Source organism: Aptenodytes patagonicus, chromosome 5 (assembly GCF_965638725.1).
Source record: "Aptenodytes patagonicus chromosome 5, bAptPat1.pri.cur, whole genome shotgun sequence".
Lineage (NCBI taxonomy): Eukaryota > Metazoa > Chordata > Aves > Sphenisciformes > Spheniscidae > Aptenodytes > Aptenodytes patagonicus.
The window spans coordinates 34,833,766-34,858,122 of NC_134953.1; the positions used below are offsets into that span (position 1 = coordinate 34,833,766).

Below are 24,357 nucleotides of genomic sequence, written 5' to 3' on the forward strand. Positions count from 1 at the left end.
CTGGAGATCCTTCATACGTTGGGGTAAGGTCCTCGCTGTTCTGGAATATCCTTCAACATGAGACAAAAATAGATATACCATGTCCAGCAGGTGGTACTGAGCTCCTCTGCAGGCCAAAGGACAGATTGTGGGGTATCAGTGCTATACAGGAAAGGACTTGAGATGAATGAGCAATATAATGTTTTCACGGTAACCTGTGTCTCCCCCACCCTGTGGAGGGGGGATGCAGGACCTGCATGATGAGAACATCTATTGCTGGAGAACAGCCCAGTGGGATGTTGTAACTGTATGGCCTGCTTACAAATGAAATAATGAGGCTGAAGGATTATAAAGGAACCATTACAATTCTGTTGTCCCATGCTAACTGCTCTCCCTGAATCACATCTTTATCTCAGTTTGACTTTCTCTAGAGCTGGGATACATTAGCATAATCATCCTTGCATCCTCTGATGTTCAAATTTTCTTCTTAGTCTCCTGCAGCCTTGTTCCAAAAGCTTTTCATATTTCTTCCAGGAATCAAGATTTTTATGTAAGCAGCAGTGAGGGATTTAGTTTGCATGTATAAATATACAATAGTCTCACTACTCTGGCTGCTAGTGCAAAGTGAATCCATGACACAGGTTATCTTCTCTTAGCTAAAGGCAAAGGCATACGTTAACTGACAATGAATTATCCTATTGTAGAGCCTGCAGGATGGGGACTATTGCTGCTAACACACTGTCTTATCCTGCATGCAGTACATATAGAGCAAACTTCTATTAGCAGCTTTGGAACACAGGCAAGCGATAATGTGTAAATTCATTAGGTGGCATCTCAAAGCCCAAAGTGTGTGTGTGGGCTATCACATCCATTTCAATAGGAATTTTGCCTGCAGGAGAAGCAGACTCATGCAAATGCTGTTAGATCATTTTAATAGACCAAAAATCTAAGGGGATTCAGGAGCGGCAAGCAGCCACCTTAAAGACACCTCACTGCATAGTACATACCTTGGATTCCAACCCAGAGTAAAAAAATGCTGGCTTATCCAGTGATAAGAGTATAAAGACTGTGATCTAGGAAAAAAAGAGATAGAATAGGGACAAAACTAGTTTCATCTGACAAAGCAAATCTCTTCACCAGACTGTAATCTTAAAAAGTCTGGAAGAACTGAAATATTTGACCATCCTAGAGTTTAGGTACCAAAATTAATCCTATTTAGTACATTAGATCTTTACCTAAACCTCTTTGTACCGAAGATGGAAGACTTGGCCCTCAGAGCAGGATTTCCAAGATGACTTCAGCTGGTCTCCCAGTTTTTGTTACTGGAACATGGAAAAACTCCCTGATTTTACAAATCAAACACTTTTAGGCATAAGTTATTCTTGAGGGATACCTGTGGGTAAGTTGCTGAAGAATTAGGGCAATAAAGTACTGTGCTGCTCCTGCCTTACTTGCTCTGGTACAATCCTGCTTTCAGTGCTCAGAAGGGATGTCCAGATTAGTCTCTTCTACTAGGCAACCCTTCCTAATGTACCCACTATTTAGTACTATCTAGCTTACCGTTACACACTTTGAGGCCTGATCTGACTAAAAGACAGTGATGAGTAGGTCTTCAGTGAATGAAATTAGTGAGTTGTGGCTGAAGTGTGGCCAATCCCATCTTACTCACAAAACACTTCTGTTTCTGGCTTTGGTGTGCTATTTGTGGGTGGGAAGCCACAGAAACTGGTTTGTGTGTGACACAGAGGAACTTGCTCACAGAAATTCTGTCTTAAAGAACAAATAGAAAAACACTGTTTCTAAGAAATAAGCTGAATGAGACTCCCCAGAAACAAAGGACATGTAACTTCTACCAGGGGATCCGGCCTAGCCAGCACGGATTCATGAAAGGCAGGTCCTGCTTGACCAACCTGATCTCCTTCTATGACCAGGTGACCCGCCTAGTGGATGAGGGAAAGGCTGTGGATGTGGTCTACCTGGACTTCAGCAAGGCCTTTGATACTGTCTCCCACAGCATTCTCCTAGAGAAGCTGGCGGCTCACGGCTTAGACAGGTGGACTCTGCGCTGGGTCAAAAACTGGCTGGATGGCCGGGCCCAGAGAGTTGTGGTGAATGGAGTTACATCCAGTCGGCGGTCGGTCACGAGCGGTGTTCCCCAGGGCTCAGTACTGGGGCCGGTCTTGTTTAATATCTTTATTGATGATCTGGATGAGGGGATTGAGTGCACCCTCAGTAAGTTTGCAGACGACACCAAGCTGGGTGGGAGTGTTGATCTGCTCGAGGGTAGGAAGGCTCTGCAGAGGGACCTGGACAGGCTGGATCGATGGGCCCAGGCCAACTGTATGAGGTTCAACAAGGCCAAGTGCCGGGTCCTGCACTTCGGCCACAACAACCCCATGCAGCGCTACAGGCTTGGGGAAGAGTGGCTGGAAAGCTGCCCAGCAGAGAATGATCTGGGGGTGTTGGTCGACAGCCGGCTGAACATGAGCCGGCAGTGTGCCAGCAGGAGTAGGGAAGTGATCGTGCCCCTGTACTCGGCCCTGGTGAGGCCGCACCTCGAATACTGTGCTCAGTTTTGGGCCCCTCACTACAAGAAGGACGTTGAGGTGCTGGAGCGTGTCCAGAGAAGGGCAACGAGGCTGGTGAGGGGTCTGGAGAACAAGTCTTACGAGGAGCGGCTGAGGGAACTGGGGTTGTTTAGCCTGGAGAAAAGGAGGCTGAGGGGAGACCTCATCGCTCTCTACAACTACCTGAAAGGAGGTTGTAGCGAGGTGGGTGTCAGTCTCTTCTCCCAAGTAACAAGCAATAGGACAAGAGGAAACAGCCTCAAGTTGCGGCAGGGGAGGTTTAGATTGGATGTAAGGAAAAATTTCTTTACTGAAAGAGTGGTGAAACATTGGAACAGGCTGCCCAGGGAAGTGGTGGAGTCCCCATCCCTGGAGGTATTTAAAAGACGTGTAGATGAGGCACTTAGGGACATGGTTTAGTGGGCATGGTGGCGTTGGGTTGACGGTTGGACTCGATGATCTTAGAGGTCTTTTCCAACCTCAATGATTCTATGATTCTATGATTCTTCTAAACGGTCATAATATTTAAAAAAGAATGCCCTGAAGAGCAATACTTCTGATTTCCTCCTTCCTTCCATGCTACTGGCTTTATCATAATCAATCAAGAGAAACATTTTTACATGTGTCGCCACTTTTTCTGTTGAGCCCATTACCTTTTCTAATGGTAAGATCAAAGAAATAAAATTTTGCTTCCAAAAAATAAATCAGAGGTATGTAACATTCTCATAAATCAGCATGTTAAAAAAATGTACAGTGTGCTGAATGTGCTTACTTTCAATGTCCTTGGTATTGCTTAAAAGCTTTAAAAAAGTCACAAACATGGCATTCTTTGCATGACATCTTGCAAAAATCCTCCAGAAAAACACCAACTTTCTACCTCTATCAATTAAACAACCTATATTCAGGGAGGTAGTTGCTGAGTCCACTAACAGGTAATGAGAGATTCTGTATAATGGTTGACAACTGAGGCAGTGAGAAAGCAGGGAAAACAGTGTCTGTACAAAGTTTAGAGCATACTGAAAACCTTACGGACTTCCTGCTGTTTACCTGCATTTTTCCTCCCCACGTCTGTCATGACTAATTAGTTTCATGTCCCTTGGGTAATATCATGGTAATTAAATATCAGAAACCATGGGGAAAACTGGCAAGAGATTTTTTTTGCTATGCAGTTTAACAGTAAGTGACAAGCACCAACCTTCCACCATCATATACAAACACTGTAGGATTTCCTTGTGACGTTCCTAACCGTAAATCCTAATATGCCATGCAAGTATCAGTTCAGTAAAATTCAATGAATGATACCACAACTGAATGCTTACAAGCAGCACTAAAAAGGGCGACACCTAATGCAAAATTTAGGAAGCTTCTTCAAAGAGCTGGAAAACAATTTGTAACTAAACAGTTTTATTGACTTTTTTTTTGCAAAATAAAAAACACAAAATAACCACCAAGATTAAAGGCCATAGACAGCATTAACCAAATGAACCAGCCACTTGGTTATAGTAGCTGATAACTAGCACAACTGGATATTATTGCATATACCTCAGGTTCATGTATCCATTACAGTTTGGCAAGATTACAATCATACAGTAGCTTTGGTTGTGTAAAACCTAGTAGCAATACTTACTTAAAATGTGACTGGTTAACATTTTATGACAACAGGTATTTATCTCATCTTAGTCTTGACACGTCTTCTCTCATTCATTCTTCTCCTCCACAATATACGTTATCACTGACCAAGAATTAAGGAGACATATTTGCAACCATCATTTATAGCCCTTCTTTATCACCGTATGGTGATAAATCTCATAGGGGTAGGAATCTGTCACCTGCTTTCCTTATAAAAGTTTGTAGAGCAGCATCTCTTTCCATGCTGGGTGGCTTCTACCATCCTGTGGTAGCATCTGCCAAGAATTAGTCCATTCAGAACGCAAATATATAAAGATGTATATGGCTTTCAGTCCAAAGCCTTTCCTGACCTACAGTACTGGGGTTTGACTGTACTGCCTTGCCTTTGAATACAGAAAAAAAACACCAAACAAACAGCTTTTCACATTGGCATGCTGAGCTGCCAGCACAAAACAATATTAACAAACCTAATACACAATACTACCTCGGTTACAGAGTTGTGCCTGAGACACTGTACAGGATTGCATGTGTATGTTCTACAGTCTATGTATTTTAGTTTTGGTCTTTTGAAAAATGCTCTCAACCTTATGTAATCTAGTGTAACACTGCAGCTTTAGAGTAATGGTTGATAAAAAGTCATAAACAGACAGGCTATTTGAAAACACTGGAGGCTTTTTTTTTTTCTTGCACCACTTGTGCAGAATTCCTGCCTTTCTGCCATCATTTTGCCCCCAGCTTTCTGGGAATACCTACTTCTAGGGGAAATATATGATCTACTTAAAAATAATCTAACATTTTGAGTTCTGCCTGGGAAAAGCTATAAAACAATTTGGATCAAACTGAAGTGATCTTGTGTGTGAAGACCCTTCTTCATTTACAAAATGCTGTAACACTAGATAACTCCTACTTGTTTTTGCAGCCCTTTCATTTGCTTGCACTGAAGCAAAAAGGAATTCAGCATGAGGAACGGCTGCATGGTTAAGATCCCACAGAACAAGGTAACTGCCATGCAGTAATTCAAATGCAAGCAGTGAAACTGCTTTTTGTATTCAGATCCATACTTGTATAAGGATATAAATTAATAAGCCCTTCTAAATGATTTTAGAAATATTCTCTTTGATCTAGACATATAAAACCTCTGAATACTTAGAATCACTAGATTTCACATGGCCCACATAGTCATAATTATTTGCACTTACATGGCAAATATTAGAAATACATTTGCCCGCACTTGAACAGGTAATTACACTGCCTATTATTCAGCTGAGCAAAGATCAAGCACTCTATATCTTGCAGTATTGGATCTTATTCTAACCCTTTACTTTAGAAAGGGGAAATAACCATCTAATGATATTACCAGTGCACAGTACTTAGTTTAAAAAAGACAACCTATACTAGGCAACTAGATTTTCTCCTAAGGTGACTTTTTATGAGATACTCTAAAAGCGGTCTCTTATGACTGAAGATTGTCTATTTCACTGTACTCACATAGTAAAAATAGTTAAAATCTAATTACAAAGCTGCTACATGGTTATTTTGTGGTCTGTAAAATAAAACGGTATCCCGACTTTTATCTGAACAAAATACACCAGACAGTATAAAAATATTTCCCAACTGGAGATTGAAACATTAATGCTGGAGATTTTTTTTTAATATAAAAAGAAATGTAATAATGGTAGACATTTATCTGCTTACTAGCCAAAAATATACATATGACTTCGAGGAGCTGTTCCAGGCTCACTTTCAGTGAGCTTGTGCTTTTGACCCTAGCAATAATAAATGCACACATGGAACAAAGTTTCCTGAAAACCTGAACTACATCTTATTTCTAACAATAAGACTAATTTCTGACAGTGGCTATGGATTTCCACTTATTTGCTTTGTTCAGGCAACTACAGCAGAGGAATTCCAGAAGCACCACTTCCGCTTTGAATGATGTTTATTCAGTGCAACATCTTCCTTTTCTCTTTCTTTCTTAACTCGCTGGTAGTGATCTTCTTCCTTCAAATACCACACAGGCGGCCAGCGATGCCTCTCAAAATATTCTTGATTATCTGATTAAAAAGAAACAACCAAAAAGCCCCCAAACAAGCCAATAAGATACACAAATCCCGGAAATGTCTGCAAAAAGCTATGCCGCTAATCATTTATCCGGTCTTTCTGTTAGCTGGCTTATTGGGGATTCCCCCAGTTTCCTCATATGCCTTACTTACAGGGTGAAAAGACTTTGAAAGTGGTTGCACTCAAGAGGCCTTAGTCCGCACCAAGGAGTGTAAAAAAGCAAGCCCTTTACAGAGTATATTTTTCATTGTGGAGCCTGAAAACAGCTCTGTTCCTTTTAGCATCACTGAAATAGGTATAGAACATAATACTTGCCCAGGAATCAGGCTAATGATTACGACCTTTCTTTGCAGATAAGAAGAATTTATGAATGCTACTCAAGATAGTGCAGAGGTTCAGTCTCACGGCTTAGCCATCTGAGCTCACTGTCTTCATGTTTAATCAGCTGGGTGGGGAGAAAGAAGGGGAAACCTCATGAAAACTGGGGAGGAAAGTTGCCCGTACCTGAAGATTTAGCTTTGATTTCCTTGCGGAATTTGGAGCAAACACTGTTGTAATTGGTGCAGATGTAGTGCAAGCACCAAGCTGCCAGCTGGTTAGCATTGTGAAACTGTAAAGAAAAACAAAGAGCTTATTCCATTTCCTGAGGTTATCATTCATTTTGCAGCCCCAATTAGCAACTAAAGCTAGAATGGTCCCCAGCAGATTGTATCTGGCAGCACTCTCCCAAGCATACAGGGGAGCTTTTGAGGCTGAAGTGGCCTCTAGATGCCCTAGACCTTGTTGCACAATTCTGCTGGAACAATCAGTGGCCCAAAAGGCTCATGAATAGGCGCTTAGCATGCACAGCATCTGGCAAACTGCATTCGGTCCCACACAGGATCTGAACCCAAGGCATGCTGGACCTGAATTTTCTGGTATGACTGTACCAGTCATATACCCCTATCAGTTACTGCAAACCATGCTCTGAAGTAAGTCCCTGGAAAACTCTGCTCGTTGACAGAATTCAAGCATTACTGAAAGCTCAATACAAAATCTTGTACAAGATTCCCATGGTTGTAAGGAAGCATAGCTATAATGCGAGTCAGACTGTATAGCATGTGTACCTATTTTGGTGTTCTGACTGTCTACTATGCTCTTCTCAGGTTATAAACACATCATATTGATGTAGGTACTGGGCACAGAGGATATCCGAACAGTAGTTAAACACATCACTTCTGTCTTCAACCAGGAGAAAAAAAAAGAACAAACACCCTTCATAAAATCAAAATTAAGTGAAGTGAGCTGCCTTTTCTTGGAAGGGGTTCAGTCCTGGTTTTGCAATAGCATTATAGGTATTGCAAGAGAGGCACTTGAAAGCAGCTGCAGGAAATCTTGCATGGTGGCCAGCTTGTGCTGTATTTCAGTGCTAGTTAAAAACCAGACTTCAAGCCAAGCTGCAGCCAGACTCATCATTAGTGTGAAATCAAGAATAAGAAAATTTAACAAATATTTTAGCTTGTACTACTGTATCTGGGAGACTGCTGTATCACTCCTTGTGGAAAACAGAGGTATACAGTTTAACTGTGACCTGGGGTCTCTCTCTTTTCATGGTTTCTGGGCCTCAAGAAACACTGAAACATGTTTGAACATAAAGTAGTAAGATTTGCACTCACTCTGAACTATCAGATGACTGGCTCTGAGTAGCCAGTCTAAGTGTCAAGTCTAAGAATACAAAAAATGTTGCCTTTGCAATAACAGTCTAAAAGTATCTACAGGAACTGAATTGAAGGGAACCCAAGAATCAGTCACCATTACAAACCTGAACGGCTTCATTACGTTGCATTTCATGTTACTGAAGCATGGCCATGAGAAAGTGGAACTTGGAAGCTCCACAATCAAGAAAACTAAAATATATATTTGAAAGACAACTCCTCCAAGATTACTTAAATATATGTTTCACCTTTGAACTAATGGAAAAACCTCCTTTAAAATAGAAATAACACTAAGTTTTATTGTCAGTCACTCTCAGAACTGCAAACTTTGAGCCACTTAGAAGCAATGCTCAGAACTAGTAAGGTGCTAAAAGCAAGTCCTGCAGTTGGCCAGAATATCTTTAAAAAACAGTGCACACTGACCTGTGCCAATTCCAAATAGGACAGTACTTCTCCATCTATTGCAATGCCGCTCATGGAGGCTTTTGTCAGCTCTTGTACTGCATGCTGTTCTGTTAGAGGAGAAAACTCATCACTCACATGGGAAACAGTCACATTTCAAGGTCAGATCATCCACAAGTAACAAAGAACCAAGAAGGCATGTTCTCCCTCCTCCTAGTGTTAAGTATAGCATTATGCAAGTGGCATATTCACCCAGATATCCTGAGCAATTTCAGATTTGGGCGAAGTCAAATTCTGCCCTTTAGAGTTGTGGCTGGAGATTCTGCATCACAGGTATAAATTGTCTTGCTCCAGTGGAGCACAGTCCATATGAGGATTTGTCCCTTTGCCTCAACCCAAACTATCTATTTCTGGTTTCACACACAATTCTTATCTCTTTCTTACGGAAAGTGAGCCTGCAATTAATAACGACTTATAGAATGACAAAGTTCAGCAGCCACTAGTCTCTTTCTGGCAGAATTGATGGGTGCAATATTCAATATAAATTAGAAATATGGATCAGCTGTCTCTTTTGGGTAATACAAAAGCAATAGCCAAGTTTTTAGGCAACGGTGCACTTGCCATTGCACTGTGGATTTATTAATATGTATACCCACAGCACTGATACAGAAAAGTTCACTTCAGGCCCCCAGATTAGTCGTTCCTAGGGATCCAGATGAAGGCTGACCAGCTCCCCCAAAAGTCACTTCAGTTCAAGAGTCTCTTTAACTCTTTCCTAGAACTATTTCCTAGAATCTTAGAGGTTTGAGTGTTTTTTGGGAAATGCTGTCAGCTGATTTGATTCTATTGGGTTCAGTTGTTGGCAATCGCCTTTGGACTCAAAATTATTCCATCGAGAATTAAATGGAATGAAATATTCTTAATACTATATGTATGTTTATGCTGCTACTACTTAAAAAAAGAACCAAGACTTCAGTTAAAATGTGCGTATAAAATCAAGCAATAAAGTTTTGGTCTGTCAGAACCAGTGAAGACAAGGTACACAGTCCTGATGCACAGCTGAAGGAGAGCTAGGATTCGGTATGTGATTAAATTTTGCCTAAATGTTGTCCTGTAAATACGTGTAGCTTTGCTTCATCTGTCTCTGAGTTTTGGCCTTGGCCATGTCTTCAGAGCAATGCCAAGTCACATAGATAGAGAGAAACAAATAAACAACAACAACAAAACCTGGAGGTCTGGGGTGTGTATGGATTTAATTTTAAAACTAAGTAGTATCCTATCCTGTAATTTTTCTCTAAATACGTGATTGAAAAGTTTTTCTTCCTGAAGTGAGGGTTGAATCCCCACGTATATACCAAAATATCCAATTCCCATCTAGGCAATCAAAAGGGATCCAGACAGCATTTCTGAAAACATGATCATCTAGATCAGTTTTGAATTGGCTCAGTTACTCTCTTGGAATAGAAATGTATAATGGAGCACTTCATTCATTACATAATAGAAAGCCTGGGGTCCATCCTGTTTTCAGGTAAATTAACAACAGAATAGATATTACAAACCAGAGACATTATATTAATGCTAAAGAGAAGGTTTATTCTTTCTGTTTTTAAAGCACAGAATACTTCAATGTTCTGAGCTGGTTTAGCACAAAACTAAAAAAGGCAAGAGAAAGGCAAATAAGTTTTTCTAAGTGAAAATACCAATTTGTATTACAATATCCCTTTCAGAAAAAAAATATATTTATTTTTCCTGACACTTGAGAAAATCCTGTGCATTCCAAAGCCGTTAAAACATGTTTCAGCCATTGCAGAAGATACTGCATTGGACAAGGCCACAAATTCTTACCTGCTAGTGCAACCAGGTGAGGAAGGCAAAACCTATTTGCCAATGCGATTAACTCAAGCGTGTCCAGTTCCTGACTGGAGGACAGTTGCTTGGTATACAAGTAATCTAAAACCGCTTGCATGGAAGTCTTGTTTATGTTGGGAAGAACTACCTGGAAAAGATATTTAAGAAAAGAGTCTCTAATAATCAAGAAATTTTCATACAGAGGCCACATTTCACTTCTGCCACTTTGCTGGACTGTCTCTTTTTCTCTTCAAGTCATTTTAGAAATGCAGGGAAAACATTTTTCAAAAAAGAAATTTCTATTAAAGTTAAGAAGCTGCCAACAGGTAAGCATACCTCTAGAGTCAGATCCTTTGCCAGTTTACATACAAGCAACTCTACCAAGTTACTGGAGTTGGATCCACATCAAACAGTGAATCTGTTCAATGCTTTCTAGCCTGCGAATGGACAGCTTTGTGGGATACATAAAGCCACTGAGCACTTCCCATGCCAACCTCTCTTGGTAGACTTCTTGAGGAATGCAATCTATCTGCTCCTGGCACGGGATATTCTGGGGATTCCGAGAATAACAGAAACCAAAGGATAACAAAACCCCCACCCCTCTCAGTCTGTTTATAAATAACCAAATTATCCAAGTAAATGATGGTTGGGAAGGGACTGAGAACTGAAGAAATGAGGCAAAGAAAATGTAAACCATTTCTGCCACACATGTATAATTAAGTGTAACCACTGTGAAATGAAACTACTAAGATGAGGACAAAAGCTATCTAATTTCTTGCCAGCACAACCCTAACTGTAACCTATCACTGTAGCATCTCAACTACAGTTTGCACACACAATCACGCCACCAAAGAACAGGGTAAAACTGATTCTTGCAGGGCTCAAGGTTGCGGCAGGTAAGTCTGCTTCCAATACCCAAGCTAGTCAATCCCATTAATCAGCAGTTTGTAACGTACATCTTTGTAACTCAAGAGATTTAGGCTTGCCAATGTGACGCCCATCCACAAGAAGGGCTGGAAGGAGGATCCGGGGAACTACAGGCCTGTCAGCCTGACCTCGGTGCCGGGGAAGATTATGGAGCGGTTCATCTTGAGGGCGCTCACAAGGCATGAGCGGGACAACCAGGGGATCCGGCCTAGCCAGCACGGATTCATGAAAGGCAGGTCCTGCTTGACCAACCTGATCTCCTTCTATGACCAGGTGACCCGCCTAGTGGATGAGGGAAAGGCTGTGGATGTGGTCTACCTGGACTTCAGTAAGGCCTTTGACACTGTCTCCCACAGCATTCTCCTAGAGAAGCTGGCGGCTCACGGCTTAGACGGGTGTACTCTGCGCTGGGTCAAAAACTGGCTGGACGGCCGGGCCCAGAGAGTTGTGGTGAATGGAGTTCAATCCAGTTGGCGGCCGGTCACGAGCGGTGTTCCCCAGGGCTCAGTACTGGGGCCGGTCTTGTTTAATATCTTTATTGATGATCTGGATGAGGGGATTGAGTGCACCCTCAGTAAGTTTGCAGACGACACCAAGCTGGGCGGGAGTGTTGATCTGCTCGAGGGTAGGAAGGCTCTGCAGAGGGACCTGGACAGGCTGGATCGATGGGCCCAGGCCAACTGTATGAGGTTCAACAAGGCAAAGTGCCGGGTCCTGCACTTCGGCCACAACAACCCCATGCAGCGCTACAGGCTTGGGGAAGAGTGGCTGGAAAGCTGCCCAGCAGAGAAGGACCTGGGGGTGTTGGTCGACAGCCGGCTGAACATGAGCCGGCAGTGTGCCCAGGCGGCCAAGAAGGCCAATGGCATCCTGGCCTGTATCAGAAATAGTGTGGCCAGCAGGAGTAGGGAAGTGATCGTGCCCCTGTACTCGGCACTGGTGAGGCCGCACCTCGAATACTGTGCTCAGTTTTGGGCCCCTCACTACAAGAAGGACGTTGAGGTGCTGGAGCGTGTCCAGAGAAGGGCAACGAGGCTGGTGAGGGGTCTGGAGAACAAGTCTTACGAGGAGCGGCTGAGGGAACTGGGGCTGTTTAGCCTGGAGAAAAGGAGGCTGAGGGGAGACCTCATCGCTCTCTACAACTACCTGAAAGGAGGTGGTAGCGAGGTGGGTGTCGGTCTTTTCTCCAAAGTAACAAGTGATAGGACGAGAGGAAACAGCCTCAAGTTGCGCCAGGGGAGGTTTAGATTGGATGTAAGGAAAAATTTCTTTACTGAAAGAGTGGTGAAACATTGGAACCGGCTGCCCAGGGAAGTGGTTGAGTCCCCATCCCTGGAGGTATTTAAAAGACGTGTAGATGAGGCGCTTAGGGACATGGTTTAGTGGGCATGGTGGTGTTGGGTTGACGGTTGGACTCGATGATCTTAGAGGTCTTTTCCAACCTCTATGATTCTATGATTCTATGAGATGCTGGCACTGAAGAATGCACTGTGGTATTCTGAAGAACTTGCAGTAAAAAAAAAAAGAGGCAGAGCAGAAAAATAATAATAAAATTATTATGAGGAATTAAATGTACATGCAACTTAATCTGACTGCTTGGAAGCAGTCAGCACATACTTCCTGCTAGAAGGGGGTTAATTGTTGTCATGTAGATGGTTGTTAACCTTTGAGGGCTTGTGAATTTTTCTTTCAGCTCTGCCTGGATGGGTGTGATTCAAACCCAGATCTGTTAATGCTACAGCACGAACCTCTTATGCATATCAGCCACTCTGGGAAGCAGCTCAGTTCTCCAAGTAAGAGGAGCTAGTTGTGAAACTCATTCATTATTAATACATTTTTGTTAGTGCAGAGAACAGTAAATTCAGTGAATGAGTTTATAAAATGTTGTGTCCCAAATACAGAAAAAGTAATAAGTAAAAAGTAGATGGTTTTATTTTTTGTAAATCAGTCAAAGGAAACCAAAAATTCAATTCATATCTGCCTATATTTTAAAACTTCTGAAAGCATTACTGAATGCTTTAAACTCTACAAAATGGAAGCTAAATATTTTAAATTGGAAAGATGAGCTAAGACTGTTAAGTTAATCATTAGAAATAGGCTGGTAGAAAATAAATTTATATTCTTCATTGCCAAATGTTGCTTACTAGAATCAAACTATGTATTTTTAATGAGCCACTTGTCGAGCATGCCTCTGGGAAAGGAATTATGTTTACAGCTGTATTAGACGAAGCAAGAAATATCTAAGTAGAACACAATCTTCCAGAATATTAAACACACAAAATCTGAACTCTTCATATAAACAAGACCCGTAAGTATGGAAAGGAACAAGAAAAATCAAAACAAAAATCAAAACCTGGGTATGGATAAGACACAAGAAAAGAATATTAGCAGAGTGTTTAGAATTTGAAAACCAGACCATTAAGGCACCTGAAAATACAAGGCTTCTGCTGCAAAATCTTAATTCAAAGCATTGAGATCTTTTATACTGTACTTTATACCTGCTTTACTCAAGAGGACAAGCTGATGCACTAGAGAATCTGAGCTTAGTTTCTACTGAAGTACTGTGAAGTCAGCCCCCTTTTCTAGTTTAGCACTCCATGTTCTTTAACCTTTTTTCCCTTTAATTCCTTTCTTGATGCCCCTGCTCCAAGTATTCTTTGTAATGCTTCTGATTGTATAAATATATATTCGTACAACTTTAAAACGTATTTTAAAGAAATTCACAAATCCATATTTAATTCCCCCACCATATTTAATATTTTGAAGGATTTCAGGTTTAAACACACACTCCAGCATTGGAGGAAGTCTCATGCCTTGCAGAAAATATGTTATCCTCCTAGGCATCCTAATTTAATGCCTTAAGAAGAAAAGCATCCCAGGTCTGCAAGGGAAGAATAAAGAATCATTCCAGGGATTATTGCAACCCTTCAAATAGATACAAAATGATGCTTCCATCACCCTAAATCCGTCAGACATTATAAGCAAAATGGACAAAAATGGACAAATACCTCACTGTTTGAGCTTTCAATAAATGATCCTCCAAACATAGCAGACATCCATTCACAGCTACAGATCAGCAGTGGCTTGTGGGCATTTATGGTTCCATCATCCAATTTAAATGTCACATCTGCCATGGGAACAAAGAAACAGGCATGCTGCAAATCTGCGTTTAAAGTGAAACTGCGTCTCAAGAACGTATGTTTCACTTGCACATTGTTAACCAAGGACTTCTTTCACTTCCCACAACCCCCACCCCGAAGATAACTCTAGCGTTTTATACGGTTAAATAAAAAGCCTCACTTAAAAGGTGGATATTGGATGTTCAACACTTTGGAAAATTCAGTCACTTATTTAAAAGCTTGTGTGTAGATTTTGAGAAATTAAACTGCAGAATCCCAGGTTGGAACAGTTGGCCCTGAGTAACACTATAATTTTGGGCTCATCCCTCCTCTCAGAAAAACGTAAGCTGTCACAGTTTTTGAAGTCTCTGAAGCAACAGTAACATGAATGAGAAAAGAATTACTGCTTTTCCTGTTAAAGCATGTATTTACTTACCAGAAAATGTCCCTTTGCAAAGGCACTCTTTTATCCGATTAGCTTTTCTGACATGAAATGCTTTAGTAATCTCTTGATTCATGAAGGCTTCTTTATTCATAATATTCTCCACCATCATTCGCAAATCAAATACTTCCAAGATTTCAGCAATCTGAGCTAGTCTTGTGAGATCTTTCTCATTTTCATCCAGTTGCCCTGTGTATAAAAACTGCAAAACAGTTTTAAAAGGTCCGGCCTGCACAGATGAATCCATTTTTACCACAGTTACAGGACACGTCCTATTCGAGACAGGATTCACTTGCATTTCCTTATGCACACTAACAAACCCCTTACCCCAGGATGACAGAGATCTTGCTGCAGAATTTGTTTCACCAGGTTCGGGTTCTAGCATGTTTAAAGAGTCAGTACTTTCTGGTGGGGGAATTTTAACATCAGCAGATTTCAAGGATGTCTCATCGCTGTCACCATTTGTCTCAAGGTGACTTGTCAGAACATCCTTATTTGTATTTTCTTTATTACACTGTGTTTCATCCAAGTCTGGACTTTCCTCACGTTCCATTAAGAAAAGGTCATAAAACTTTGAAGAGGAGGTAGCTAGGTAAATCTTGTGAGCAAAAATGTAGTCCTGCTCCTGGAGAACAAACATAACATCTGCACACAGTGGGCTGTCCAATAAATATCCAGCTTCATTCATGCTCGGTATGGGACACTCAGGAATTTTGATAACTGGAGGAGGGGCTTTTGGAGGTAGGAATGGAGCCTGAAGCAAAGGTTTTTGGACCTTCTTCAAATGAGATTTCCAGAACTGTAGGTGTCTTCTGGAGATCAGGGCAGCTCTAATTGCATTGTCAAACACATCCTTAATCCCAAACTGGTCAAATACACTGGTTTCATAGTATGGTATCCCAAGTTCCTTGGCAACCTCTCTGCCTCTTTCTGGTGGCAAAATATCTCCTCTTTTTATCGGCCTAGGGTTAAACAAAAAACAAACCTTCTCACACACAATGATCATCACAAAGTTACTCCAGAAAGCATGGAATTTTACAAAATGTCTCAGCACCAATTCTGAGATAAATATAATTCAAATGAAACAAAGTATAAAATTAAGCCCACAAAGCCCTTTGGAAATCTACAACCGTGACTCCAGAGAGTTTTAGAATAGCACATACTTGTAATTTTAAGTTTGGTGGTGTCTTTGCAATGTTACTAAATAAACGTAGAAATCATTTGCACAAAATGGAGCAAGGCTTCTCTCTGTTAAAGGGAAATTTACAGTAAAAAAGTTGATAGGATGCTTGAGAACTTTCATTATTTAAAAAACCTCCTAACATGCCTTTCTACTCAGATATTCTGTCAGTATCTTTCTTTGTATCCATCATTTAAACTCAAATGGAAATTCTCATGACATAGAAACGCCACAAATATAGCTAAATATGAAATGAGAAATATTTCTTAACCTTATGCTTTTTAAAGAAAATCATAGTAGCCTATGACAAAAGTGTAACTGAACGTACCCTTCAAGAGATAGGCCTGTTTTGGCTGTAGAAGCATTATGTGGGAACTCATGAATTTCCAGAGCAGCTCTAATACACGACGTAGGGTAAACAAACCAGAAAAAAGTCTGGGCTAGGATCCATTTTCGCAACAAAAAATCAGCTCACCAGAAGACATGACCCAACAGTGCGTTCTCTGAGCATACCATATTGGGCAGACACAAGCTGGCACAGACTTAACACACTCCAGACAACAGCTTGCTTTAGTTGCCAGCTAATAATCAGTTCAGGTGGCAGAAGTCTGTGCTAGACATGCAGACTACTGATTCAAACTTTATTAATGGTGAAATCAGAAAGGAGGATTAGGACAGAAGAAGAATTTTGAGTTTTGAAAAAACATTTCCTTTTGAAGACTCAACCAAAAAGCCCACCCCACCCACACAATGAAGAAATGTTTAATAAACAAACCAACCTATGAAAATCATATTGCCGAGTCAAGAATTTGAATGCGATGCAATGCAAAGTTTTCTAAGAGCCCATGAAATACTAATTCAATCCCTTTATGGAAATTTGTTACAATACAGTCTTTAATTACAAGATCACAGATATTATTTCCATGAATGTGGTCTCATTCAAATTCACATAAAAGGAGGAAATTAGAAGTGAGCAGGTAATTGTGGGACTGTTTTGCTTAAACATGTAAATGCTTGTCTTTTGAATCTGGGAAAAACAAAGCTTCTCCAGAATGATCTCAAACTCTCTTTTAATCTCAAAACTTTAAAAAATTTAATTTGCAACCACTTTATTTTCTGTCATGATCTAGGATTACGTCTACAAAAAAATAGTAATTGAGAATTACGAAAACTTGAGTAGAATCTGTCAGTTTAAAACAGTACCTGACAGTAGTGACAGGGTAGGACACGATACACATGTTCAGATGGAGAAAGACATACATGAAAACCTCCAGCAACCATTATTATCTCTATATTATCATAGTGTTCAGGCACCCAAACAAGTTTAGAAGTCCAATGTGCAAAAATATTGTGGGAAACATATAATAACTGCATGTGTTAAAGAACTAACCAACCCAGACAACAGAATTAAAAAGAAGAAAGCACATATATTCTCATTTTACAAAAAAAGGAAACTAGGCTTTATCATTTCTCTTTTGAAAGTATTGTACCTGATTACCAAGGTGATTTTTTAAAATTCTTATTTTTGTTTAAACTTTACCTTGCCAAAGGCCGCCTGGCTCTGTTAACAGCCTCAAGATCTGCATAGCGGAGATCTAGTTGGCAGCCTACCAGAATGACAGGTGTGCGAGGACAGAAGTGCTTGATTTCTTGATACCACATCGTTTTCACATGATTCAGGGAATTAGGATTAGCAATTGAAAAGCACAGAACAACAACATCAGACCTAGAAAGGCAACAAGAAAATATCCAATTAAAACCCACCAAACATGCTTTCCGCTGTAGCTTCACCTATTTTCATCACTCCAGCTTAAAGCTACTCCACTCTACACTTTGAAAAAATGCACTGACACCCAGATCTCAGAATACATGTTGTTTGTGCAGAGGTTTGCTAGAAGCTACACATTTCACCACAAAAGCATGGCAGCACAAAGCCACATACCTAGGAAGCACTGCCCCTCTATGCTGAGAGATGATCCCTGCACGTATGAAGAGAGCACTAAGAAGAGAGGTAGGGCTTGCCATTCTCTACTTTAACGCTACAGTTATTCACAGGCTGTCATGGCTCAAGAAATAATTCTGCTGACTGGACACCTAAATTGCAATTCAAAGATCGTTGGTGCTTAGGAATTAAGAAAGGAGTTACGCAAGACTTCAGAACAGCCACACAGGCAGACACAGATCACTTCTGAACTTGTCATGGAGAAATACCTTTACTGCACTGTTTTAGACACTGAGGTGGTCTCCTTTGCAATGCACTTTGCACAGCAATTCTCTAACATCTTTAATAAATAACCTGTTAGAAGGGCAAATTACTGCAGAATAACTGCTTCTACAATATAAGCAAAAATAAACATTACGATGAAAATAAGGTCAGTAAAGTGTAGAATAGGACAGTGGCTTATATCAGAGTAAGCATGACAATATTTGCAGGCTTTTAAAGGCTTTAAGAAAACAAAAAGTACTTCACTAAATAAACTTGCTTTATAAATTGTAAGTATGAGGATGAAGGTTGACAGTTCATCCACTAAACCACCACCTAACTCTTGTCAGAGCTAGCACCCTAAGGCAGAGAAATGCTTGAATACTTGTCTCAGGGCATTCCTAACTTCAGGCAATTTCATTATTTATAAACTGGGATGGGATGTTACAAAACAATTCTCAAGCTCTTGGGTCTCTCATGGGGAAAAAAAGAAAAGAAGAAAAAAAGTTGAATTGAAACTCGTAAGAAAAATTGAGGGGAAGGGACATTTTGAGGAGGCAACTTACTGCTACAAAATTGTCAGCAGGATAAGCTCAGCAATATCATGTCTATCTCACTTCTATTATTCTTTAATTTAGCACAAATGTGTTGTGTCTGCAGTTTGTGTAATGTATAGAGCAGCAGCAGTGAATCTTAACATTCACCTTTTAAATAATGAAATACGTCCTCAGTACTGCTGCTTTCTACATTTCACTGAGGGCACAGATATATCCAGCAAGACCGTTTCTAAAGATAGCTGCATACAATACAGGTACTGCTGTGAGCATAAATTTAATGCAAGAAAAATGCTCCTGCTCCAAGTCTGTATCTTATATAAACTGCAACACATCTGTCATATCTAGAAACAAGGCCTTTTCAAATTGGAAAGCTATCTACTAAATAGCAAAGTGGTAAGCAGCTCAGTTATGTCTTCTACATAACTGAGGCAAACACCCTTTAAACTCAAACTTGCTCTATTCAAGGTCACGTAAGAGTAAAACCTAGGCCCCAGCAGACATTTGCTTAGCTTCCAGAAAGGAGAAATCAATGTACAGCTAAAATAAAAAAAATTGTGTTACGCATATTCTAATCTGGTCAATTGTTGTTTAATTCAAGATCATCAGGACTGCTGGAGAGGCAAGCATTGGCTGTCTGGCTGGTGCTAACTATAACTAAGCATCTTAGAGAGACACACTGTCTTGCATCCTTCAGAAATTAATACCTAAGCCAAGTAATTGCAGTCACGAGTATCCAACCCTCCTGACTCTACAAACCACAAGACACACATCACACCTCTCAGAAAACCAAAAGGAAACAGAGCTCCAGCAGGAGTTCACAGGCTGCAGATGATAACAGCTCCCCCATGGCGCTGCTGCTGACTGATGCTGGGCTGGCCACAGATCTGGGCTCCTGAGAAGAGCCAGTAATGATCTGTTTCCTTGGACAGGACAGGCCCAGACTATCCAGCAGACTGGCCCCAGCACAGCCCTGATTGTGTTACAGCCCTTGCCAAGGGAGTCTCACATTTTTGCCACAGAGCTACATGTGGTTCTTGAGCAACTCATCACCTCTGACCTTCCCTGGGCGACCATAAAACTGAGCTGGGGAAAGCTGGTTTCTTTACTCGTAACTCACAACACACAGAGTGTTGCACTAACAGGACATTTCCATCTTACTGCCTTCCGAATGAAGTGAAAAACAGAATAAAGAGACAAAAAAATATGATTTGCATATTATTTATCCTGTGTGAAAACCTGGACTTCCCCATAAAATGAATATCCTGAGAGTTCTGTACTGAACAGGGAGAAATAAATAGTCCTCTGCCATAAGCAGGACGGATAGGAAATCACTGGGTAGTGACGTAGTTCACACGCTGAACCAGCACCACAGCTGGGTCTGCTAGCTCACAAAATACATCCACCTTATCATAATAAATTAAATTTTCATTGAAGTCATAAGCACGATTTCCACTATTAGTACAAACTGGAGACAGTAATATATGAGGAAGATTAACTGTCTACATAGGACTGAACATTTGGGGAAAACTGTCCTTCGGAAACTTTAATTAAAATACCTACAATTCCTTTTAATGTCAAAGGCACATTTACCTCAGTATAAAGTTTGGTTTGACATTTGTTCATAAAAGCAAGAACCTGTCAGGTTAAAATAATGCATTAATATTTCCAAAACATTAAAAATTTACCAATGCCATTTTCATATTCTCAGGGAACATAAAAGGATAGGATTAAAAAAAAAAAAAAATTTATTGCCATTTTTGTGTGGTTTGGTTACTTGGAGAATGAGAAAGGATGAATCAGGTTTACTTCTGCTTTCTTCTTTCTCTCTGCAGCAATATATTCACAAACAGCTTTTTTCTGAAAAGAAATTTCATAACCATTTCGCAGTAAAATTCAGGAATGATTCGAGAAACATTTCCATGGACTTGAATACCAAAAAGTGCTTTAGAACTTCTCCATCACATTCCTCCTAGAGCACCATCCAATTGAGATGGGCAATAGATAAGGCACTGTGGGCATCCACCTTCGTTAAATACAACAAAAGCATATGATTACACTTACAGCATATACTGATGTTTGATACTGAAGTATCACAAGAAACAAAGATAAGTATTACAAATAACTCAGCAAAGAGAAATGGTAGCTTGGATATCCAACAGATTGTCTTGTTGATTCAGTGGTACATATTGGAAATGCATAACTCAGTCATTCTTACATTCTGCTTTTCAAAGGTTTATCAGAAGAAACTGTGAATCATCTACTCTTATTATTTGAAACATCTGAACATGCTTAAGTATCACCAAAACTCATAACTTGTGTGACTTGCTCTAGCATGTGATCAACCACCAGTGAAACACTCTGCATCACCAATATAAGAAAAAAAGGTTTCTTTCTACTCACTGGGGCTCCAAACAGGGGAGAACACAACGTAGATGTGTGGGACTTGGCAGGTGGAAAAGGGAAACAGATTCTCTCAGCTGTAGGCAAATCAACCACCACTCAACATGTTTGTCACTTCCTGGCTGACCAGACTCCAGCATTGGAGTCTCACATTAAAGCGTAAGAGCAGCGTAAGAGCACTTCAAATGCTCCCCTTGGAGTCGCAGAAGTAATTCTTAATGCAAAACATACACATCTGAAGTCAGCCCAGCTTGGTCTAAACATAGCTATGGACTTCCTGTAGGAGGCTCCTGTGGGCAAAGAAAGAACCTTACCACCATTTTGAGAAGCAACCCATCTACCTAATGTAGGTATTACCTCAATGCATTCAGTGATATTTTCCCAAACTTGGGTAAGAAGAACTTTTGATGGAAGCAACTACCCCATTTTAGACTTCACAGAATGAAAAGAAGCCCTCTAGACAACCAAATCAGATTGTGCAGGAATCAGCACATGGCATGCTGCCATCCTGTGAGCTCCTAGTGTATGAGTTATGGACTGTATCAGATGTACAGAGAGCAGTCCAAGTCACTGCCGAAAAGCAAGCAGTATAGCACTGACAAAGACAAGACAACTTTAAATTATCAACCTCAGGCTTCAGCAGTAGTCAAGCTACAGGCAACCATTGTAACCATCTGGAAGTTACTCTGCAATCACTACAATGAGAAACTTGTGAGATGGGGGAGAAAAGCAGTATATTAGCTATGTAACAAGCCTTTCGGATGGAGCTGTTAGAAGCAGCAGAGAAGTTAATGTTTTCTAGCTGGAGCTGAGCACTCCAGAGCACTCCATTGGTTTGGGACAGATTTTGAAAGACTCATCTGCTTACACGCTATGTGTGTTCCAGAGCTGGTGTAAAGAGCTGCACTGCAGATGTACCTACACACCACATTGCCGATCCATCTCTCAGCGAGAAACTGCTACATACTTTCCATCTTCACTAATACTCTTATTATAGACAGAACTTCAAGGAAACAGCAATATTAAATGATATCTCATATATTCCATGGCAAGTGTGTTTAAAAGTTTAATGTTTCATAGTCTGAATCTAGAGTTATAAACTGTAGTGCTGGCTGCAGGTAGGCTAACATGGATTTATGTCTCATTAAAGAAACAGGCTGCCTTCTGAAATACACACACTGCATTACCTAGGAAGAAGTTGTTCCCCCTAGTTTATAATTTACAAGTTACTGGGAAAAAATGCTGCACGCAAGAATTGCTGGTCATGTGTAAGGGGTATCATTTGCCATACAGTCATGGACTAATACTGTTGAGTTTGGAAAGGGGAAGAAATAAAGCTGTGAGGAATACAGAATATGAAGAGGAGATGTCTCTGCTCTGGAAATCAATGCAGGGAGTGGAAAAGAGGAAAAGGAGGAAGACTGAACTGTATTGCCATGCTATCTTCTCATCTTTCTAGGATCTAGAGGACAAGTCAAAAGTACGTATTTTGTTTTAAAGAGCTCAAACAAGACCCAAGAGTTAAATCTGACAGAATCAGTTTAAGGATAGACAAATTATATTTTGGTTGACAAGAAGTCTGTTGCACATATTTAATCAAATCAAACTTTAAGAATAGACTTGGGGGGGAGGGGAAAAAAACCCCAGTGGATTTGTCCTATTATAGTCTTTATTCTTCTCTCTTTTTAGACATCAGCTTTCTCTGAGAAGCAAGGTTGAAGTAAGGGAGTCTATTAGAATTTTACAGAGAAAACAATTTGGTAGAGGTTCATCCAAATTGTTAGACTCTCTTGACTTTACCAGAACAGCTAATCCTTAGACATTTATTTATCAATAAAAAGTTGTTTTGCTTTTAGTCCTTCTGCCCTCGTTTTTTTTCCTTACACACTTCCCATAATTTACCCAAGATTCCTCAGACACCTGCATCACAGCTGAACTTATCCCACTTGAGACCAGAATTTGACAAGAGCTATCTCTAGTGTCCGCCTGCGTAGTCCTTCAACCACCTGAAAGGAAAGATTGTGTAGGGAAGCAGCCTGAGTGCAAGTACCAGCTCCCAAGTTCCCAAACACAGTAGGTTCAGGCAGTAGAAGGCCATCTAAGAATTAAATTGAGAATCTCGTTTATGGCTGAACAAAACCCTGCTACATCTCCGTGTCAATCCAGATACATTTTGAAGAGAGAGGTACATTTTGAAGAGAGAGGTTCACTCAGTTACACAACATTTTTCATGCATGCATCTCACTGAGCTGAAAAAAAAATTGTGCAGATAAGCAAGGCTGATAATGTTTTAAGTGGACTCAGTTTTTAGGAAATGCAGTTGCAGCCATCACATGAAATGAGAAGAAATTCATTAAGTAACTGGTGAGCATAACAAAATGACACATAAGACACAGGACTTATGTGCACACACTCAAAACAGATGAGAGGCTAGGAAAACTAAAATGCAGGGGGTGCCTGGCATGTGAAGAACTGAAGATATCCAGGTAAGGCAGGGCAAGACCATGCAGTGCCCTGGATGTGAGCAGGAGAATCAATTAGTTCTATACTTTACCGACAGCAGTGAAGCTTCTTAAGTACTGGTGTAATGTGCGAAACTGTCAAAATGCCCTGAAATATATTCAGATTTTGTGGTGAGTAGCATGCAGATCTGTTTCTAAAATTTCTATAACATCATTTTTAGTAGGAAACAACAGTAATAAAAAAAGAAGATAAAGCTACCTTTAAGAAAATTGCATAGTTCAAGACTGTGCTTCAAAAGTGGAAAGAGTTTTCCCATACATTTCTTACAAACAATACATCATTCTTAAATGTTAAGCATATTTTAAAATCTCTTCTATTTCCTTTCAGGTACTCCTGGGAAACCAGTGGTGCATTTACAGAGAATGACAAAAAATGTTTTGATATCACAAAGAATGATTAAAATATCTCATTTTCCATTGCAGAAGCGTGTATGAGCTGCTCTTACTGTACAAATGCCTAACCAGCAATAGTGCTAAAAAGAATGGCAAAGTCGTGTGGAACAATGTAACAAGAGGAAAACAATTTTATTTTTCATTTAAAGGACTGCTTACACAGTCTTGGAATTTAGTTCTTTTTATTGCTGGCTATAAGAAGTAAATTCACCCATAATTCTGGTTCAGCATTTACATAAGAAAAATTCCATCTTAGTGCTAAATAGAACTTTGCAATTGAAACAGGCTGCCTGCTAGGTACCCTAGCATGATTCTGGGCCAAATTTTGCCGGTAGACTCAGTAAAACTATCTTTCGAATCAGGTATGTTTGCAGCATACACATCCACCATAACATACCAATACATGCCTTTTCCCTTCCCTGGAGCAGAGATCT

General features: G+C 40.4%; 1 protein-coding gene and 1 long non-coding RNA gene across 4 annotated transcripts in view; one reads left to right on the forward strand and one right to left on the reverse strand.

Moving 5' to 3' along the window:
- Positions 1 to 23,939, forward strand: LOC143160935 (uncharacterized). Its single transcript, XR_012995454.1, has 3 exons — positions 1 to 23; positions 5,095 to 5,173; positions 23,859 to 23,939. It is a non-coding gene; the product is annotated as an uncharacterized LOC143160935 (long non-coding RNA).
- Positions 3,935 to 24,357, reverse strand: part of RHOBTB1 (Rho related BTB domain containing 1) — a 55,710-nt gene continuing 35,287 nt past the window's right edge. For all 3 annotated transcript variants that reach the window (XM_076339322.1, XM_076339320.1, XM_076339321.1), the window contains 7 exons: positions 17,389 to 17,574; positions 14,663 to 15,630; positions 14,116 to 14,234; positions 10,178 to 10,328; positions 8,354 to 8,442; positions 6,741 to 6,846; positions 3,935 to 6,229 (listed from right to left, as the gene is read on the reverse strand). In XM_076339322.1, the coding sequence (XP_076195437.1) occupies positions 6,060 to 6,229; positions 6,741 to 6,846; positions 8,354 to 8,442; positions 10,178 to 10,328; positions 14,116 to 14,234; positions 14,663 to 15,630; positions 17,389 to 17,510 (1,725 nt within the window). In that variant the 5' untranslated portion in view covers positions 17,511 to 17,574 and the 3' untranslated portion in view covers positions 3,935 to 6,059. The remainder of the gene's footprint in view (positions 6,230 to 6,740; positions 6,847 to 8,353; positions 8,443 to 10,177; positions 10,329 to 14,115; positions 14,235 to 14,662; positions 15,631 to 17,388; positions 17,575 to 24,357) is intronic.